The 21,529-nt window shown below is 38.4% G+C and overlaps 1 protein-coding gene across 2 annotated transcripts in view; it reads right to left on the bottom strand.

Annotated features, from left to right (window-relative positions):
- The window catches only part of RELN (reelin), a 548,072-nt gene that overhangs the window by 106,518 nt on the left and 420,025 nt on the right, over positions 1 to 21,529 (bottom strand). For both annotated transcript variants that reach the window (XM_020984542.2, XM_020984544.2), the window contains exons 28-31: positions 19,014 to 19,249; positions 8,553 to 8,710; positions 7,377 to 7,584; positions 5,590 to 5,666 (exon numbers count right to left, since the gene is read on the bottom strand). In XM_020984542.2, the coding sequence (XP_020840201.1) occupies positions 5,590 to 5,666; positions 7,377 to 7,584; positions 8,553 to 8,710; positions 19,014 to 19,249 (679 nt within the window). The remainder of the gene's footprint in view (positions 1 to 5,589; positions 5,667 to 7,376; positions 7,585 to 8,552; positions 8,711 to 19,013; positions 19,250 to 21,529) is intronic.

The following is a 21,529-nucleotide window of genomic DNA, read 5'->3' as shown; positions in this document are numbered from 1 at the left end:
GTTTTCTTCTCCTCAGACAAGCTGGTGCCCCCTTGCTCTGCAGGGTCACCATATTAATGCCAAATTTCATTTGGCCTACCCCACCTGACTAGCCTATCTCACCAAAGCTCAAAACTGGGCTCAAGAGATGTGCCAGTCATAGCTTCCCTGAAAAGCAGGCATTACAGATGTGTGCCACGATGCCCACATAGTAACACAGTAATATTTTCGGTGAAGGTTTGGCCTGCCTTAGCACTCTTAATTTAGATTGTAATACATTTTAGAAAAATAAAAAAAACAGGAAAAAGTTAGTTATCAAGTGGATAAATAATCCATGGAAAATAAATGTTGATTAATAAGCACAAAATCTCACTGGCTATTTCATTCTCTAGGACAAAGCACTCTAATAGTCATAAAAGTTGTCTTGTACTAAATTAACTCTTTCAGGAGCATCATATTCAACCTTAGGCAGCAACAAAGCCTTGGCAGAAATAAAGCAGCCCATTATGGAGGATAAGCAAAGAAGCCACACTCTGATAAGTGTCAATATGTGGATAAAATGCAAGGGAGGGAAATGGCAATATTCATTTTATCCCATTTGCTGATCCTCATTAGCTGTGTCATTGAACACATTGTATGTCTGAATAAACCAAGCAATTTAAGCTCATCTATCGACTGTTTTAAGGCATGTAAAACATCTCTTTTTACACTGCAACTGCATCTGTGTTCTGCCCAGTCTTAATGAAAATAGTCCAATTCTGATTTTAATTCCAAATATGCAGATTGATGCTTCAGCTTGAGTAAGCCAAAAATCTTTACTTTCATCCCTGTAAGAGATTTGCCCTTGGATTTAGCAGATTTACATTTTAACAGCCAGTTTTCCACAAAAGACTGAGAAGTGACTGCAGGATGCAAATTACACAGAGGGAAGGGGCTTGGGGTACAGGGATTTGAGACTGGTTCAGAAAAAGTTGCTTTTTTCCAACCTTCTCCTTCAGGCAGTATTCCCTACAGTTTCAATCACACCTGCTACTATATCAGAGGTAGATATGGCGCTGAGACCCACACTACACAGGGGTCCTTTGTACTAGAAGATACTTCTGTTCTCTCTTCCTGACTAAGAATTCTTCTTCTAGAGTCTGCTCTTTAAAAACAATTATGAATTCTATCTCCATTATTTAAATGGAACATTGAAGATAAAAGATGAACAAATAAGCAGAAATATAAACTGTTCTTCCTATCTGAAGATGAGGCTACTGAATATATTACTTCAAATTCACAGCATCAATCAGTTAACAGATATTGCTGAGCAGCTGCTACATAGCTTTTATTCTCTTGATACAAAGGAGGTATTATCAGTAAGTCACAGCTCTGAATGCTTTGAGGAATACAAAGAAATATAAAACATGGTCCCTGCCCTCAAGGAGATTATATTATATAGTTAGGGAGCTATAGACATGCAAAGATCATCAAATATGCAAGGCAATGAATGATAACTGACACAACAAATACAAAGAGAGGGATCACTTTAAGCTTGAATACACCATGGCAGCTCTGTGGAGGAGATGTGATTGGAGTTAGATTTTAAGAGATCTGGGATCTGGAGAGAAGAGGAAGAAAGCACTCTGGTGGAGAATGGAGAAAAAAACAGGGGAGCACAAGACGTGTTTAACAGAGAGTGAGTTTGGCTAGAAGGGTGGTTTTTGTGTGGGATTAGTACTAGTAAATAAAGAAGGAAAGGTTCATTTGGGTGGATTGTATAAAATCTCAAATGATAGGACAAGGATTTGGGACTTAATTCTGTAAGTAATCAGAGGCAATATGGCATGGGGGATAGATAGTTGTGAAGTCAGAAAGACCTGGGTTCAATTTCTGATGCATTCTAGCTATGCAACCTTGGGCAAGTTACTTAACCATTCAATGCCCTGGGCTACAACATGTTGCACAGAAGGTGCCAATTTTCATTGGTAAGGGGAGTTTCCTTACTGGACACTTCTGATCCCAGTGAAATCACAGGTTTAGTCTTATCTCATCCTACTGGGACCTATTTGTTTTTGAACAGTGGAGTGATAGAAAAGAAGCCATATATTAGCAAGGTTTATTTGGTGGCACTGTGAGGGATAGAATGTATGGAGAAATTGGAGGCACGGAGACCAATTAGAAAGCTATTATTGCAGTCCAAGCATAACTAAAGCTATCAGTCTCATCAAGTGGGAATGAAAAGAAATGGGAGAGATATTATAAAGAAAGATTTTAGAGATCAGACTGGATATAAAGAATGGAAGGAATTTACAGAATTTGGATGAAAGAAGATGAAAAGAAACCTCAAAGAAGATGCTATAGTTTCTCCTTGTGGTGACCTGCAGAATAATGGTGTCATTAATAGTTTAGAAGCATTTATTAAGTTCGTACTGTGTGCTGACTGCCATTCTAAGCCCTGAGAATACAAAGAAAGGCAAAAGAGTCAGTTCCTGCTCTCAAGGGAGTCAGAGTCCAACATGGGGGACAATATGCAAACAACGATGCACAAAAAAATTATACAGGATAAATGGGAGCTAATCAACAGAGGGAAGACACTAGCATTAAGGAGGGTGAAGAAAGGCTTCTTATAGAAGATACAATTTTCGCCAGAACTTGAAAGAAGCCAGGGAAGGCGGGAGGGAGGAGGAAGAATGTTCCAGGCCTGTGAAAATGCCGACTCTAGAGATGGAGTGTCTTGTGCAAGGTACATCAAGGCGGCCGGTGTCACTGGACTTCAGAGCAATGATGGGGAAGAAAGCTTAAGAAGACTGGAAAGATAGGAGGGGGCCAGGTTGTGAAAGGCTTTGAATGACTCGAAAGGGATTTTATGTTTGATCCTGGAGGGGATAGTGAGCTGCTGAAATTTATGGAATTGGGGGTGGTAGTAGTGAAATACTTAGAGTTGAGCTTTTGGAAAATTAATTTGACAATTGAGTAGAGGGTGGAAGGCAGTGAGGAAAGACTTGAGGTAAGCAGGTCCACCAGCAGGCTATTGTGATAGGCAATATAAAGGTAATGGGGGCTTAGGCAACAGGGAAGTCAGGAAAAAGAAGGGAGCTTGAGGGAAGTGAAGATTAGCTTGGCCTTAGACAAAGATTACTCAATACGCCTTCCCCTACTGCAATTTGTTTACTGGTTGGTTATTCTCTGTAGGAATCATCCAAGTTGGTTGGATTACTATATACTGATATGGTTTGCTTGTTGCTCTTCTCCTCTACCTCTGTCTCCTTCTTCTACCCTCTCCAAGTTATCAATAGTAGACAATTTTGAATTCTTTTACATTTTTATATTATTTTTTTGTCCATCCTAACAAATCTATCACCATTATGAAAGCTTTTCTAGCTATTCCAGACATAGCGATCTTGCCCTGATCTGCTTTCCTTAAACCCATAGCCAAGAGTTTACAGTTTAATGCTTTCTTGTTTTTTTTTTCACATGTTAGTTTTGCATCTCCTATTAGATTGTAATTTTCTTAAGGGACCACACTTTGCACTAGTTATCTCTCTCATAGTACCTACAGCCATTCAGGGCACACAAAAAGTACTCCTACTATGCATGATGATATTTTGAGTATATTTTAAACATTGCCCGACTTTAGGTTCATGTTTATAGACTTTGTACGTTAACAAATAGAGATTTATAGATGTTTCCTTGATTTAAAAATGAATTATTAAAAACTTAATATTAAACATTAATGCCACCAATTAAACTCATTCTGCAACTAGTTACATTTAAATAACTGGGCCATCTCTAGTTGTCTTGATCTACATCTGGCCACTGGACCCAGATGGCTCTGGAGGAGAAAGTGAGGCTGGTGACCTTGCACAGGTCTCCCTCACTCAAATCTAATTCACTTGCAAGTCATGGCATCATCTACCTGATATTATGGTCCTCTCTGAAATTGAAGGACAAATGCCAACCACAACATTTAAATAAATTACTCAATTCATGAAATGTTATAGCTTTTCACTCACACCCTTTGTCCTCATCAATACACTTTGCTTATTCATTAATTCCTATTCATAGTTCTTCTTACGTAATTGTAGTTAGTTTTTACTCTGGTCTGTTCTGACTTTTTCACGTTACATTTTTTTGCAAGTCTTTCCATGTTTCCTTATTTTCCTCATTCTTGTCAATCTTAGTTTTATAGTAGTATTCCACTATATTCATGGACCACAATTTGTGTAATTATTCCCCATTTGTTGGATATTTAGGTCACTGATAAGTTTTTGTGATTAAAAATGATGCTGCTATAAAAAGAAAACTTTCCCCTTGCTTTTTAAATATTACTTTCAGAGTACATTCCAAAGAATGAAATTGTTGGGTCAAAGCACATCATTATTTTTTTCTATTTTCTGCCAGATTGGTTTCCAAGTAGATACCACTGGTTTGCAATTCCACCAGAAATGAATGAGTATGTCTCTTTCTACTCGATCCTGCCACCAGGTGATGTTAGAAACTTCTGGAGCATATTACAACATCAGATACCAGTTTCCTGATATTCTCAAACATGGCTGTATAAAACATATTGGATAAATCTAACCCTGCTTCATTCTACTGATAATGAAGACTACCTTGAATATAGTATCATCAACTCTACTCTGTTTATATCATGACTGGTATATTAATTCTCAAATTAGCTTGTCTAGATATCCAGCCTTTCTTATTCTAATAATTGCCAGAGCATAGATCAACTGACGAAAAGGTTAAAGAAAGAAATGTATAAAAAGTTGTCCCTCAAGAATTGATTTAATTACATGGTTAAAGCTTTAGTCAAATGCAGATGGGGAATGAGCATGAACACTTTCTCCTGGCAGTCTGCAATTTGATATCACCCCAGAAAACCTATCATCCTATTTTTTGAAAACTTCCAGAACTGCTCAATAGGCTTGGGCTGTGGTGGAGGTAGCCCAATGTAACTGAAAGACACCTAAAGGAGTATTGGGTTCTCTAAGACCCTCTAAGGGTTCCTAGGGAACAGGTTCAACTCAAAACTCTTGTAATCCTTCTACAATCCAATGAACACCTAAAGGGGGTAGAAGGTGTCATGGAGGGAAGGATGGGTCTTGGGGCAAGAAAGGAGTAAGAATTGTTCTACTCACAAGGATTTTCCAGCGATTCCCACTGGTAGTATCAGGTTTTTTAAAAAAATGGGCTAGAAGTATGTTCTAGCTTATATTCCGTTTTACACTACCCCAAATATCATGCCTATAGTTTTAAAGTGATTGTTGCTACCTTTCTCCTTAGAAATTTTTAAAAAAAGCTTAGGTCATCCTCTAAACAAAAGCCTAATTGACTTCTGTGGTATTTCAAGCTTGTTTATATCCTGAGGTAAATAGTTTTATAAATCTCTAAAACTATATCTCTTCCATGTGGGAAATGCCCAAGACTGAGGTATGTACAATAGCACATGGTTAAACAGACATTCATTTATAGGATATTCACAGTATTTAGAGCTAATAGAAGAGAAACAACCATTAAGCAAAAATGGAAAATTCAAACTACCAATATCTAATCTTAATTTTATTTTTTAAAGAAGTATGCATCAATTTGTAGGTAGTAGTTACTGTGTCTATTGAAAAAAAATACCTTCATTTCTAGCTCTTGGTTTGCTGCAGGTGGCACCAGGAGTTTTGCTTCCAATCTGTATATAAAACTGAACAAGTCTGGGAAAACAAACAAAGTTTATTTAAGACCAGGTAGAACTAGAATTGACTGTCTTCTATATTTCTATCTTTAAAGAATTTCTCTAAAACCCAAGTGCTCATGGACACTAGAAAATGCCTAGTTTGTAACAAGTTCAATTCCGTAGTCTTTTAGAATGCTTCAAACTGCTGTTATAATGTTATTTCTTTAAGTAAAATGAACCTAAATAAAAAAAAAATGTAAAGACAGTTCTGAGTTTGTCAATTGTAGTTCTTCAAATAGACTATCACCTTGGCTTACTTAACTTTGTAAACTCAAATGAAAATTTCTGAAATCCACAGCTAATGAGGTCCCAGGAAATATGATGTTATTTTTTCTAGTTCTGATACTGGAAAGTTATAGCTGCTTCAGGCCAGATTACTTTCTATATGATTTGATGTGAGTTTTAGTGTCTCAGAGAAACAACAAAGGTTGTAAACTCTATACCCTTGTAATACCTCTGTAAACAAAAAGCATACAGATTTGCCTTTCATCCTCAGTGATTTTGTGCACCAATGCTCTACTCTTCCCCCTCCTTGAACCTCATTTAGGAAGGCGAGTGATCTTTGAATTGAATAATATATCATCTAGATCTCTGGTTGGGTGGAAAACTTGGATTGTAAACAACACATATGTTGCATTGTTTTCTTTTTACAATACATATTGTAAGCAACATATATGTATGTATTGTAAACATAGATAAAGACGTCTTTGATTTTTTTTCTGCATTCTGTTCCTTAATAGAAAACTATTTAGCTTTTAATTAAATTAACTGTTTTACCAGTAGGTGTCACCATAAGCATTTTTCCAAGACATCAGAATTAATGGTGTCCGATTTAGAGTTCAAAGTTGCCAAGCCCTGTGGCTATTTCACTAAAGAATCATTCATACCACAACCTTCAGTTTATTACAAAAGACAAGTTGTGTTTCTCCCTCCCCCTTTCTTACAAAGTTTGTTAATGGGCAACTGGAGAAATGGCTGTTAGTGCTTACTGGGATTTTTTTTTTTTGTGGAATCTTGATGGAACTCTTCCATTCATAAGGTTTTGTTACCACAATGAGGGAGTCAGAGGAGATGAGCAGTAATGGCAGGAAAGCAGCAGTTGGTGCCAATAATGCTAATGAAGGCACCAGCCTCCCTATGTGACTTAAGCTACCTAAAGGCAGATTGTAAAAATAGAGATGGTCCAATCCACTGGGCTGGTATTCTCTACACTGGCCTTTGCACTGTGACTACAAAGTTAAGTATGTTGGCAAGAGCAATGCAAGGGAGCCAGGTGAAACCTCACTGTAAGAAAGCAAGTTTGTCAGGTTGTTTGGGTTGCTTTCTGCTTCTGCCTGTCCTATTCCCCTAAGGCATGGACCTCTGTGGGAGTCTGATGAAGTCCATGGACCCTTTTTCAGAAAACTGTTTTTAAATGCATCAAATAAAATAAATAGGATTAAAAAGCAAACTAATATAGTGAAATGTAGTTATCAAATAGTTAAAAAAAACAGTCTCTACGTCCAAAACAAGTTCATGGACTTCAGGTTAAGAGCCCATGTTCTAAGTCATACAGATCTCTGGGAGGAGATATTATCACGTATTGAACCAAACAGTCAGTTGCATAGGATCTTAAGCAAAGAGGGTAGCACGGAATTGGGCAATGAACTCTATGTGCATTGAGGGGTGGTATGAATTTTCTATTAACCTGATATTTGTCGTATCCAGAGGAACAGTTCTTGCTTCCCTCTTGCCAGGCCCATTGAAGTAAAGAGATTTCCCATCACTGAGTGTTCCACAGCCTGTTCCCACCTGACCTCCAGTTATCTTGTACCAGAGAGGGCTGAGTTTCCCCTCAAACCTGTCGAACATCTCATTGTGATTAGGCACATTAGACACACAGGTTCCATGTGAGGCTTCAAAAAGAAAGAAAGAGAGAAAGACATAGGAAATGCTTTGTTGAAGCTGTGAAATGTTAGAGGCAGATTCAGAATATGGCAAAAAAGGTGTAAAAATAAAAATGTATACTTCTTAATTGCCAGAAGTAATCATTATCCTTGCTACCATAATCAACGAGATTATTTCTACCTTCAGATAACGTTTTATTGTGAGCAGAGACATATGGAACTTCGCTTTCTTGGTTCATGTTGCTGTGACACAATTTTTGTAAACTGAAGAGAAATAGGTTAAACTTGGTGCGTGCATAACAATTAAACATGCTGAGCTGCTGCTCTCCTTAAATAGAAGATTCATCAGGGTGGCAAATGTAATTGTGTCAATTCCAGCTTTTAAGGAAAAAAAACCCGCGAAAACCCCCTACCACCTCTGAAACCACAAGCAAACAGCATTCCCTGTAGAAGGCCTGTCACAACATATGTTTGGTTTTGGTCATATGCCATCTGCAGGCCAGGGGATTAAGAACCAGAGAAATCCTTTTGAAGCCCCTTCAGATATTTTCTTCAGCAACTTTTTAAAGTTTAGTCTTTTTTCCCTAACCTCCTGTTTAATCTCAGCTGCTTTTCCAGAATCAATATCCAAAGTTATAGTCCGAACACACTGTTCTTGTATGTTCTCGTGTAATGTTCCCTTTCAGCAGTACTAGAAATATTGACCCATCAATTGCAGTTGTCTTAAAAAAATCTTTTTTTTTTTCCAATGAAATTTGTGTCACCAGAGTTCTCTTCTCTCTGCCCAGGACAACAATATTTATCAGATTTAAAGGATCTCCTTGTTCTCCTTGCCCTGATTTCCAGGATTCTTAGTTTTAGAGGACAATAGTATAGTCTGAACTTGACTTAATCAGGGTTGGATTATTATCAAAACGCATATCTGTCCTCTCCTGCCCTCCCAAAAGGGACAAGAGCAACAACAAAACTATTCTTACCTGTATAACCCAAATCACAAAAACAAACCCCTGAAACACAGTCCCCGTGGCCACTGCAGTAGTTGGGACAAGGCTCAGAGATATAAACTCCATCTAGCCCAAATGGGGGAGCAGTTTTCTGGGTCCTACTCTCCTGGATCCAGCGGAATCTGGTTTTGCTGTTGGGAAAAACAAGAGACTTGTTGGTACTGCTATTATTCATTCCATTTGTGAAGTGGCTAATTGTTATGCACACCAACAATTAATTCTTAGACAGGTCTGGCAAATTCAAGAGAAACTGATATCCTCCAACTATCCTGCAATACCACGCTGTATACCTCTCAACTCAGTGCAGCCCAGTGCATGAAGAAAGATGGTGGTGGCAGTAAGGGGAGGGGATGGAAGCTGAGAGACAAATACTCTGTCCCTCAAATATGGACTGATGGACATTCAGTTGAGTAATTGAGAGTGGAAAGAGGAAAAGTGAATAGCAATTGGATGGGATATTAGATCATCTGGTCATATGAGTGTGTTCATGATCACATCATATTTTATATGATATAATTGTATGTCAACACTCCTCTTTCCCTTTCCACCTACCTCATTTCCTGCATTTTTCTCATTCATTCATTCATTGAACAAATGTTTATTAAGGCCCTACTGAGATAGTGTAATAGGCACTTAGGGTACAAAATATATATGAAATTAACTCTACTCAAGGACTTTACAACAAAATTTGGGAGAGGGATTGTAGACAGATCACTATGGCATGAGAAAGAGTAAGGCAAAGGACAAATTCAGGTAAGGTACTGTGAGAAACTTGCAGAGGCAAAGTTAGTTTTCACTTGGGGGAATAGAATGCTGGGAAGGCTTCAGGGAAGAATGAGCATCTGGACAGAAGAGAAGGACTTAAGATGGAAATGGGAAGAAGCTATTCTAGATACAAGACATGGTATAAGCAAAGGCACTGAAAAACAAGAATGAGAGATGGAAGGAAATTCCTCTTAGCTAGAATGTGGAGTAGGTAAATGAGAGTAGTATGAATTAAACCTGGAATTAAAACCTGAATTAAAACCTAGAAAGGTGTAATGGAAGGAAAATTGTAAAGGCAAATGAGTTCCATTAGCAGTTTATGCTTTTATTTTATAGACAATAGTATGTCACTGAAGGGGTGTGTGTGTGTGTGTGTGTGTGTGTGTGTGTGTGTGTGTGTGTGTGTAAGTGCAGAAGTGACCTGAACAAAAAAGCATATCAGGAAGGTTATTTGGGCAATAGAATGAAAAATAATTTGGAGAAGAGATAGGCTGTAGGAAGGAGAATAGTAAGGAATCTTTTATGATAAACCAGGCAAGAAGAGATTAAAAAGACTAATTGCAGTAAGAATGTCAAACAGATAATGGATATGAGGAAGATTGTGGAGGTGGAATCGTTGGTTCTTGTCATTCTTTACAAATGAAAGAGGAGATAAGAGGGACAGGGTAAGTGAAAAAAGGAGGGAGGAAAGGAAAGAGGGGGAGAGAGGAGAGATAGAAAAGAAAGGAAGAAAGAAAGAAAAAGTATTATTTTGAGGTTATGAATGAATGCTTGGAAGGATAGTAGTTCTATTTACAGAAATTTGGAATGCAGGGAGAGAGAGGATACTGGAATGAACAAGAAGAATTCACCAAGGACGTGCTGAGTTTGAGGTGTCATTCAGATATCTAGTAATCATTCAGAAATAATAAAATACAAACCTCAGCTTTGTGGAGAGGGTGAAGGTGGTGACATAGATTTGGGAGGTGTGTTCTTAGAGGTGATAATTGAAGCTTGTAAATTCACTGGGAGAGAGATCATGGGAGAAGGTTTCAGGGATAAGGTTGAGGGGAAAAACTCTGAGGTGAAAAAGGAGGAGGACAAGAAGCACTGACGGAAATCCTATTTGGATGGTTTTGCAGTGGTGAAGAAGGTCAGAGATTGAATCTGGGGAGGAAGATTTGGGAAGATTCAAGAGACAGAAGAAGAATGAACTGAGTTTAAGGAAGAGAAGCAGAAGAATTCAGGGAGAAGAACATGAACAGAAGGAATGAAAGAAGAGCAGAAGGGCCAGAGAAGGAGAAAGTAAGAACAGAGTAAAGAGAAGGAAGTTGGTGAACAAGGAAAAGAAGCTGGGTGTGGTTGTCAAGGTACTAACAGGAGCTAATAAAACGAGAATAATTTACCAGAGAACTTGGCTACAAGAGATACTGGCAAGAATGACAAAAGATTGAAGAGATTGTATCATGTCCTTCAAGAAACCTTTCCTATATCCTCAAGCTGCTGGTTCCCAAACATCCCCCACCTGAAATTACTTTATATGTATAGCACAGTGCCTGGCACATAGTGCTTAATACATTTTCTCTCTCTTCTCCCTTCCTCTCTCCTCCCCTCCCTCTCTCTCTTTCTCCATCCCTCTCTCCTACACTCCCATCTCTTCCTCCCCTCTCTCTTCCCCTTTCCCCTACCCCCTTCACATCTCCTTATTTTATATACATGTTGTCCTTTGAAGACAGGCACTGTTTTATTTTTATCTTTGCATCCCCACTGCCCAAAACACTGCTACACATAGAAGATGCTTAATACTTGTTCAATTTAATAGAATCTTTACTCTAAGTGCAGGCTAGTCTTTGTCTTGAAAGAGAAAGTAAAGGGGATTGAGAAGCTCACCTCTACTCTCTAGGTTATTTGGGAGAATGAATTTTTAAAAATGAAAACAGAGAAAGAAATAGAATTGACAAAGTACAGGGTCATCTTGACCTCGTTAGGTTTGAGGGTGCTATAATGACACAAAGAGGAGAAGGGGAATAAGGATCACTAAACAGCTTGGTAACAGATGTGGGACACTTCTTGAAGTGGAGGAAGAGGGAGCCTTAAGAAGAAGCAGCTGCTTGTTTTCCAAGGAATGATGATGCTGACACAAGGGAGACATCATTCAGGACAGACTAGAGGAAGCAGATATGAGTATTGGTGGTATTTTGTGATTTCCTTAGGAAAAGAACTGGAGCAGTTAGTTGTCAACTTAATAATAAAAGTAGGAAAGACCATACAGTCTTCCCTGGGCATAGAAGTAGCATGCGGTGCAGAACCTTCCAATACTTGTCAAATATGATGACTACTACCCACTTCTAGTGATCTGCCTAATCACCCATAATCATAATTGATACTACCTTAGTTTGCTTGAAAGCAATTCGGAAAGCTCTGCTAAGGAAATGATGTCTTGGGTAATAAACTTAAAGCATTGAAGTCACTTGCATTTTCATCATAATTAGGGCTTCAAAAGTGAAAGGAAGATTTGGGAAATGGTGAAAAAGATGGTGTCTAAGAAGAGGATTCTGGGCCATAGCTGGAGGAATAAGAAGCTCCTGGACAGAGTGCATTAAATTTGGAATAGTGAGAATGTGTTTTCCTAGGGCCTTGCAAATCTTGTCAAAATGTTTTAAGCTGAAAAAGAGAGGAAAAAATTTTTACATATATCCATCCATCCATTTATCCATCTATCTATCCATCCATCCATCCATCCATCCATCCATCCATCCATCCATCCATCTATCTATCTATCTATCTATCTATCTATCTATCTATCTATCTATCTATCTATCTATCTATCTATCCATCTATCTATCTATGTATCTATCTATCTATCTCTATCTATCTTAGAGAGAAGCTGAAACAGGAAGACAAAATCCAAGAAAGAGGTTGCCACAAAACTCATAGCTTCAAGTGTCAAAAGGATCGCTAATCAACAGAGCAAACTAGAAATCCCAACATGAAGAGGCAAATTTGACATCAAAGGTATCCGTGAAGCTTGAGATAATAGGATCATAGGTACAGACTAGATGTAACCCAAGAGGTCATCTAGTCTAACTCCCTCAATTTACAAATAAGGAAACAGATACAAAGGTGGAGGAACTTATACAAGTTCAAATAGATAGGAAGTAGAAGAGCTGGGGGCTTCCACAGTGGGAATGTGGCTCAGGAAGGGTATGTTTTATTCAAAAGAAACAGTACAGTTAAAGGGGTTATGGGGGGGTGCAGAATAACATTGTATATTATGGAGATTTAATTAGATGAGGAAATCCAGGAAACATAATATGGGTTAGGGGAAGAACACGGGATAAAATATTTGGGTGCAGATAACAAGAAAGCCATTTTCATCAATGAATACAACAGATCACTTGGACAGAAAGAAGAAATAGATCATGATTCTGGCATGGTATCATTACTTAGTATTGATGGGGGATTTTAATTCTCTAAAACACTTATTGTATTTCTCTCCCTCTGCCAAAAATAAATAAATGAATAAAAAAGGAATTTGTTAAATTCTTAACTATTTTCCAGGAGAATAATTTCTCAACTTGTTCTAATGATTATTCCATACCAATGGAATGAGGGTAACCAGTGAGGGGAAGCTTTAGGTCAATGAATTTGATTTTGATTTCTAGAAAAATTAAGTAACTTATTCATTATTATAAAGTTATATCTGTATAATCTGTGCTTAGAAGTAGTCTGTGTCTAGAGAAGTAAATAGTCATCACAAAGAATCAGGGCAGCTTCAGTAAGAATAGGTCATGCCAGAATAAACTAATTTTATTTTTTGATAGGATTCCCAAATCAGGGAAATGTTCTAGAAAAGCATTTCCTAAATTTTAACAAAGCATTTGACAAAGTCTCTTATCCTCTGAGTATTGTTCTTTAGTAAATAGTTGTAGAAAATATGACGGATTAATGAAGGCTGCCACTTATGGCAGGAGATGAAGACTTAGATGTTCAAATAATTTCTATCCTTCCCTATCACTGGAGTGAAAATAGCAGGAAAAATGGAGAAATTATATATGTAAATATAGCCACACAATTATGTTTCCGATTCTTAAAGAGTTTTATCCACTTAACAATCAGTGAACTGAAAATCTTTTTTTAAAATTGTTATTCTAAATCATCTAGTCTTGGCAAACATGCTGAATTTAACAGACACCTGTTGTTTACTAGCCTCAAAAAATTTAAGGGATTCAGATTGACTTTTGAGAAGTCTGTCCTACTGTCTGTAAATGCTTCAAACAGATACTTTGTAAATTCCTGCTTAGGCACCTAAATGGGAAAAGGTATACCCATTTTCTCTCCAGCGGAGAATATTTTAAAAAGTGAACAGGTATCTCCTTAGAACATTGTTGTTGCTGTTGAGCTGTTTCAGTTGTGTCTAAGGCTCTGTGATCCTATTTGGAGTTTTTTTTTTGGCAAGAGTGGTTTGCTATTTCCTTCTCCAGCTCATTTTACAGGTGAGAAAACTGAAGCAAATGGGGTTAAGTGACTTGCCCAGGGTCACACAGGTAGTAAGTGTCTGAGGCTACATTTGAACTCAGGTCCTCCTTAGTCCAGGGCCCAATCTATCCACTGTGCCACTTAGCTCTTTAAACATTAAAGTAGCCCAAAGGAAAAATATAACTGATTCAGAGACCTTTGTCTTTAAGAAGCAAAGCATATTACTAGAGATGCCTGTTGGATTCAAAAGTCCTAGGAATTTTTGGTTAAGGGGTTTCATTATTTCATTGGAAAAGTGAGAATATTTCACAGGACCATAGTTGTAGAGCTATAAGGGAGCTTACAGGTCAATATAGTTCAACCTCATTTTACAGATGAGAATATTGAAGGCAAGAGAAGTTAAATAATGTGTACAGAATCAAATAGAAAATAAGTTACGGAGTTGGAATTAGACTGAAGTCCTATGACTTTGACTTCAGCGCAGAATTCATGATAGTAGTGGAATAGTGTTGTGAGCTAGCCTCTTTAGCCAAGGGGCAGCCAGATGGCACAGTGGATAGAATGTCGGGCCTGGAGTCAGGAAAATCCAAGTTCAAATCCAGCCTCAGACACTTACTAGCTGTGTGACCTTGAGCAAGTCACTTAATCCTGTTTGTCTCAATTTTATCTGTAAAATGAGCTGGAGAAGGAAATGCAAACCATCCTAGTATCTTTGTCAAGAAGACCCCAAAGAGGTCATGAAGAGTCAAACATAATTGAAATGACTGAACAACAACCACAAATTTGTCATATCCCCCAATATTTAACTCATTGCCCATATCAGGGACTCTTAACTATTTTTATTTTGTGGACCATTTTGGCAGTCTGGTAGGATTTTTGATAAGTGTATTTCTATTATATTGAAATCTGAATAACTTTTTCTATACTATATATATGTATATATATATATTTGATAACTATTTCAATATAATTGAAATATAGTTATATATAGTATATAAATATACATATACACATTTACATATATATGAATATATTAAAAAATCAGAAGTACAGAGAACCCTGGTCTAGTTGGGTTTCTAAGTAAAAAGGCTTTTTTCTGCTCTAGGAAGTCATGTTGAAAGGATCTATAATTTTTTCCTCTCAGTTCCAATCTCCAAGTCAAATACAGCATTAAGGCAAAACACCTCATAAAATCCCTTTCTTCTCTAGGGATGTTTCCCCCTCAATTACCTTCTCCAAACTACACTCCCCTTCTAGATATACCCCCATGCTCAGGCAAATGTCTTGCTGAAGAGAAAAAAAGCTGATTTTCTCCAGCTTTTATTTGCTTTCATGCCCACATTTGTTGTCCCATGCACAGGTGCAGGAGTGAATATTTTGAAAAATACTGGGCCTATGTGTAGAAGAGCATGTACATGTGCCCAGAGCACACCATTATATTTTTGTATTCTGTGGAGGGGTCCTGTTGTACTGTGGCTCTTTTGTGTGTATCTCAGTTGGTGGAGAAGTGATCTGCCAGCACATATTTGTGACAGTCCACTTCTTCCCCTGGCAGAATGCAGAATCAGGAAAATTAAGACAAATAGTCTCCACCTTTGTGAAAGTTAGCTTAGCATTATTTCTGGGAGAAACAATATTCTAGTAGCCACTGTAGGGCATGCTGCCTTGTGGCAAAATATCTCCAAATGCTTAACACCGAAAACTCTCAGTTTTCTAACAGCCCATCTGGAGGAATCTGGAATCTTCTGAATGTGCCATAGACAGTATTAAAAATAGGCCATCTACCCAGGCTGAAATGAAAACATGTTTAGAATTTTTTGGTAGCCAATTCTTTATATATAATATATAAAAAACACCATCAAACAGCCTGGACAGCATTCAAATAACCCAAAGAAGCTGGATTCCAACAGGAAAAGACTATCTTCCAATACCCCAAGTCCAAAAAAATGATACTGTCACATTAGAAGCCTCATAATACTGGCCCAATCTGTGATGGCTGGGATGAACTTCTGTTGTTTCTGATAGGCAGCTTTTTTGATCAAGTTATTCTAAGCAACATCAAAAAGACTCTGCTGTGTCATATTCAGCTGTTCCTAGTTGGCTTTGGGAAAATGCAAAGAGCTAGCTCCAGATTTGTGGTCCTTGGCAGATGCCATGTAGCTTCATGTGGCTTTTACTGGCTAGATGCAGAATACTTCCAGCACGCTGATCTCACAGTGAAAAAGGCAGGCATATGATGCTTTCTTAACTGTGGCAAGCCATTGCTACCCATCTTAGCAGAAGGGAGTGATCGTTTCAGAAAGGAACAGTGAAAGTAAAGGCAGAAAGCACAAGTAAGATCTACATAATCTAATACAAAATGAAAATTTCATTAGAGGAGCCCCAGAATCTCCTTTGGGGCTAGATTAAAAGGAACCTGTATGTTGCAGGGGGCTGGCAGCTAGGTACTGCATGGGATAGAGCAGTGGGTCTGGTGTCAGGAAGACCTGAGTTCAAATGTGACAGACCACTCACTCACCCTGGGGAAGTCTGAACAACGTAAAGTCTGAAAGAATGAACAACAGCCACCGCTTCAATAATGGCAGGTGTCCTGATCCTACATCTAGCTGTTCCTATTACCCTTCCTTGAGGCAGGTTGGATAAGCCTGTTCCTCATCCGCTAGACCTCATTAGACTGGAGCTCCTGCAGAGCAGGGGCCACTTCTTCCCTCTTTTCACCCCCAGCAATTAGCACAGTATTGGTCACATAGGAAGCACTTAGGAGGTATTTATTGACTGACTAAATTCATTTCCTCCAGTGTTTGATTTTTCTGACTTTTCTAATGCAACAGAGGCTGAGCTCTTCCCTTGGCCATCATCCCTATGTGTTCAAAGCCCCACACGCAGAGATCTCTTTTGTCATTTCTCACGGGCAAGAGGGAAAAGAACTTTAGGAATCATCTATGCCGTGCCCCCAAAGCCTTTCAGGAGATGTAGCCTCAGGTGCAGTGAGGGACAGGGGAGCTGAAGCAGGCCGGGAAAAGTGAAACACCCAAGTCCCTGCCCCAGCCAAACAGCTTTGGTGTGAAGGAAACACTACCATCTACTGTTCCAAATGAGTCTGGGAAAACTTTTAAATTCCAATTCCTTCTTCTCTGTATGTCTTTAGGTAATCCCTTTAAACTCTAGGTGACTTTTATTTTTCCTCATCAGTAATAGCAATGTACTAGCTCTTTTGGTGGCTTTTTTTTTTAACCTGCAAAAATCACATTTAAAGTCGCTAAACTGTTTGGAGATGGGAGGGAATGGAGAATACACATATTGCCATATTCCACAACCCAACAAACACAAGTGAGTAGGGCTGAAATACAGGTGTGTGAGTGGTTTGCATCTCTCAGCTCAGGGATGGTACCAGATTTGATTCGTTCAGTTCTTCAGTTGGGTCTGACTCTGTGACCCTGTATGGGGTTTTCTTAGCAAAAATACCGGAAGGGGTTTGCCATTTTCCTTCTTCAGTGGCTTAAGGCAGACAGAGGTTAAGTGACTAGCCCAGGATTGCACAACTAGTGAGTGACTGAGGCCAGATTTGAACTCAGGTTTTCCTGACTTTAGGCCCAATGCTCTATCTATGGAGCCATCTAGCTGCCTCTATTAAAGTGGTGGTGGAGTAGTAATCAGCAGTGAATTACATAAGCAGGTTAACCCTAGCCTCTGCCTGTACCATAAGAGTCAATTGGTTGCTTAAACACCTGAATTTTCTGTTCATTTCACCTAATAGCTATCTGCCCAGTGGGTATCAGTTGTAGTGAGGCTCTGTCCTAGTTTGAGAGTGTGGAGGGTGAAGCCCCCTACTCTTTTATCAAGTCTGACTAAACTGCTAAGCAAAGATAATGATTCTTTGGCTTTTGATTGAGAGTTGTGAAGTGGCTAAGTAGATGGGCTATTAAATGAAGAATTTTGGGATTTTTTTTTGAGGTGATCAGGGTTAAATGACTTGCCCAAGGTTACATAGCTAGTAAGCGTCTGAGGCTAAATGAAGAGACTTTGGTTGGTAGACACATAGATGAAAGTCTAGGCAGACACCAGAATACTGTGTAGCTGATACAGGAGAGTGAGCTAATGGCTGACTGACAAAGTCATTGTGATAACTCCTGGCAGAGACAAACACATAGCTAGGCTGAGGAGCAATGCAACCTTTTCTGTGTTTTCTTATTGCTCCCACCTTAGTTTTCTGGGAGATTTACATAGAAATCTTACAGCTTTGACTTTGGTCTTGTAGAAGGCCCTTTTGGGGAGGAGATGAAGGAAAGAAGGATGGCAGCAGTTATGTAAAGAAGAACAAAACTCTCTAATAACTAATGCCAGCAGTCAGATGTAATGCGTCTTAAATTATGTCCAACAAACGTAACAATGATACGCAGAAGGACACATAATAACTGTCTACAGTAAAACTCTCATGGCACAGTTAGCCTGCAAGGCAGTCATTAATGCTACCCTTTGATGCCTATGTTAAATGGTTCCACTGCATTCAATTTGGCTAATTTTAACAAACTTTTATTAAGCATCCATCATGTGAAATGCACTCTCCTACATCTTGGGGAAACAAATTCAAGACCAAAAGAGTTTCTGCCCTCAGGGGGCTTCTATTCCACTGGGAAAAGTACATCCATGCACAGAATAAAGGGAACACGAATAACTGGAAGAATCAGGGAAAGAGCTTCACAAAGTTGCAAATGAAAAAGGCCTCACACAGACCCACAAATCTAGATGAAAACAAAAAAAATCCAAAAATATTCCCATTTTGGGTACTCTATATGTGGATTCTGCTTTTCAAAAGATGGGCTCTTGATTATGGTACTCTTGGCTCTGAATAGCTGGTCTCTACTAATTCTTATGGAGCAGCTAGGTAGCACAGTGGATACAGTATTGGGCCTGGAGTCAGGAAAACTCATCTTCCTGAGTTCAAATCTTGCTTCAGACATTTATTAGTTGTGTGACCCTGGGCAAGTCACTTAACCCTGTTTGCCTCAGTTTCCTCATCTGTAAAATGATCTGGAGAAGGAAATGGCAAACCACTCCTGCATCTTTGCTAAGAAAACCCCAAATGGGGTCACAAAGAGTCGGACATGACTGAGAAATGATTAAACAACAATAATTCTTATGTTGCTGTGTATGAAAGCTATAATAGGCTTCAGAGACATCACATAGAAAAATGAAAATGGTTTGCATTACCTGGATGCAAGAGACCTTGGAACAACAATGGTCATTCTTGTCCACACCTCGAAGTCCCCAGTATAATACACAGTGGGTTCCCTCAGTTCCCTGGAGCTTCCTTCGCATCCTTTGCCTCCAGGGGATGCTGGATAGCAACCTTCCTTAACCAGGGACCAGAAGAGGCCAGCATCATGGGAATACTGCAGAAGGACCGGTGCAGAACTGCTGAACTGATTAGTGCAACCTATGTTCAGCTGGAAAAGGAGGGATAGGATTACAGAAGATCCTGCTTCAAATCAATCAGTGAGGCAAAGATTTTTTTTATTTATTGAATGCTAACTATTCACATGTGACATATAATATGTTCTGTGGCAGCCAAATTGTTCATCAATTTGTCATCAGTATGTAATCCTCAACTTTATATAAATGGATCCTAATCATAGGCCCAAGACACTTTGACATCTTCTGAAGAACGTTAGGCATAGATGCACATAGACGTGGTTTCAGATCCTGCCTTTGAAATTTACTAGCTGTGTGACTCTGGGCAAATGCTTAACTTCTCTGAGCCTCAATCTCCCCATCTGTAAAATGGGGATAACCAATAATTTACCAGAGTTTTTCAAGTGAGATAATGTATAGAAAGTATTTTGCAAACCTTGAAGCACTATATAAATGGTAGTTGTTGATACCAAGTATGATTTTGTTGGCTTAAAAGCATTCACAGGCTTGAGGAACTCCTGATGAGGAAATGATTTCTAAGGTGCACAATGGCACCTTAGAGTCTTAGCCATTATACCTCTGAGGTAGAGGACCCTGGTCTTGCCCTCCAGCCCAGCTCTCTATCTAGGTCTACAGCATGTTGCCTTTCTGATATTTTCCTTTTCCTCATTTTTTTCATCTTATATTAGAAGAAGTTCACACAGAAATTGTTCTGGGACAAGGGCCTATCTGACCACTCATCTTTTATGTTGAATGTTCATAGACAAGAGGTGTCAAAACATGTAGACACTCCTGAATGTGGCCCTAACCAGAGTAAAATGTAATGGTGAAATAGTTAAGGAAGTAAAAATACAATAAAACATTGATAATACTATATTTTAAAACTAAGTCAACATGCAGCTCAAAGGGAGATATATGTATATGTATATTTATGGATTTGGTAGCATCTCTTTCTATTTGAATTTGATACCACTGGTGTAGACTATTGCTCAGGGGTATAAAAAGATGGCTTTATTATTATTATTTTTTCTTAAAATCTTATATTTGATGGAGTTCATATGGAAAAGGCTGAGGCCATGTCTTTCTCCTCATATTGTTCTACTGATTTTGGTGTCATCTTCCTCATCCTCCCCTTCTTCTTCCTCTTCTTCTTCTTGACATAACCATCTTAGCCAGTTTCTTGAAATTTTAGATGATGAGCCAAACCAAAGATTGTCAGTGGGAATATGGCCATGGACCACGAATGAGAGGTTAAAAACCTGATTTATTTCCACATTTCAAAGAGAAGTTAAGAGCATAGGAAAGGGAAAAGCAGCAACATTGGGAAGGTCTTGTTAAACATAAGGATTATCTTAGAGTCAATTGTCTTTGATGTTTTTTTTTAAACAAAACAAAACAAAACCAAGCATCTCAAATCTATTTTCCTGCCAGAAAAATACAAAGTTCAGCAAGAAAACTGTCCATTTAGATAAAAGTACTAAGCTATTTATTTTACAGGGGTAGTTAATGCACAAAGTGACATAATGTAATCAAGAAACAAAAACATTGCTAGTGGATTTCATTGGATTATGAAGTGAAGTGCTCTACAATTGACTTTACAGTCACTGACTTGCTCAGGGTAACCCAGTGGAATCTAAAGAATTGGATTTGGCATCACAAGTACTGGGTTTTAACCCTGACCCTCACTTCCTTACTCATGTGACTTTGTGTGGTGAGTGGAAAGAGTAGATTTTTAATCTGAGGATCTTAGGATCCTGTCTGTTATTTATTCTCTGCAGGATCATGCTTAATTAACTTTACCTCTCTAAGGCTGAATCTTTCTTATTTATAAATAAGGAGGGTTGAGGTAGATGATATCTAAAGATTTTTTTTTCAATTTCTAGGTTATCTGCCATCATGCCAGTTCTCTTCCATTCTGCTTCCCCCCTTACTACATAAGAGGTTGTCTCCAGAAGACTAGAGTTGTAAGGCTCCTCAAGAGGTCATTTACTGTAGGCTCATACTTTCAAGATGGCAATCATTCATAAGCGACAGTCACCTACACTGCTCTAAGGGAGACTGAGTGAAAGAAATTCCAATCTTCCTTAGTTTTGACTTCCAAGACAAAAATTATCTCTCAGAAGGGATTTTTAAATTAGCCTATACATATTCCATTAGGATATGTTCTTTTTAAGTTTATAGGATGAAGTTAAGAATATAATTTAGTCTCATCTCTCAGCTGCTTATTCTTATCATCCTAACATATTTTCTTCCATATGAAATGACTAAGAAGAGTCTTTGACTGGTATATAGTGAGAGAACCATGTTTACAACCA

The sequence above is a fragment of the Phascolarctos cinereus genome, unplaced genomic scaffold (genome assembly GCF_003287225.1).
Source record: "Phascolarctos cinereus isolate Bilbo 61053 unplaced genomic scaffold, phaCin_HiC Scaffold_1;HRSCAF=81, whole genome shotgun sequence".
NCBI classification, from domain to species: domain Eukaryota; kingdom Metazoa; phylum Chordata; class Mammalia; order Diprotodontia; family Phascolarctidae; genus Phascolarctos; species Phascolarctos cinereus.
Note: the sequence above shows the minus strand (reverse complement) of the source record. Positions and strands in the feature narration are given on the sequence as shown.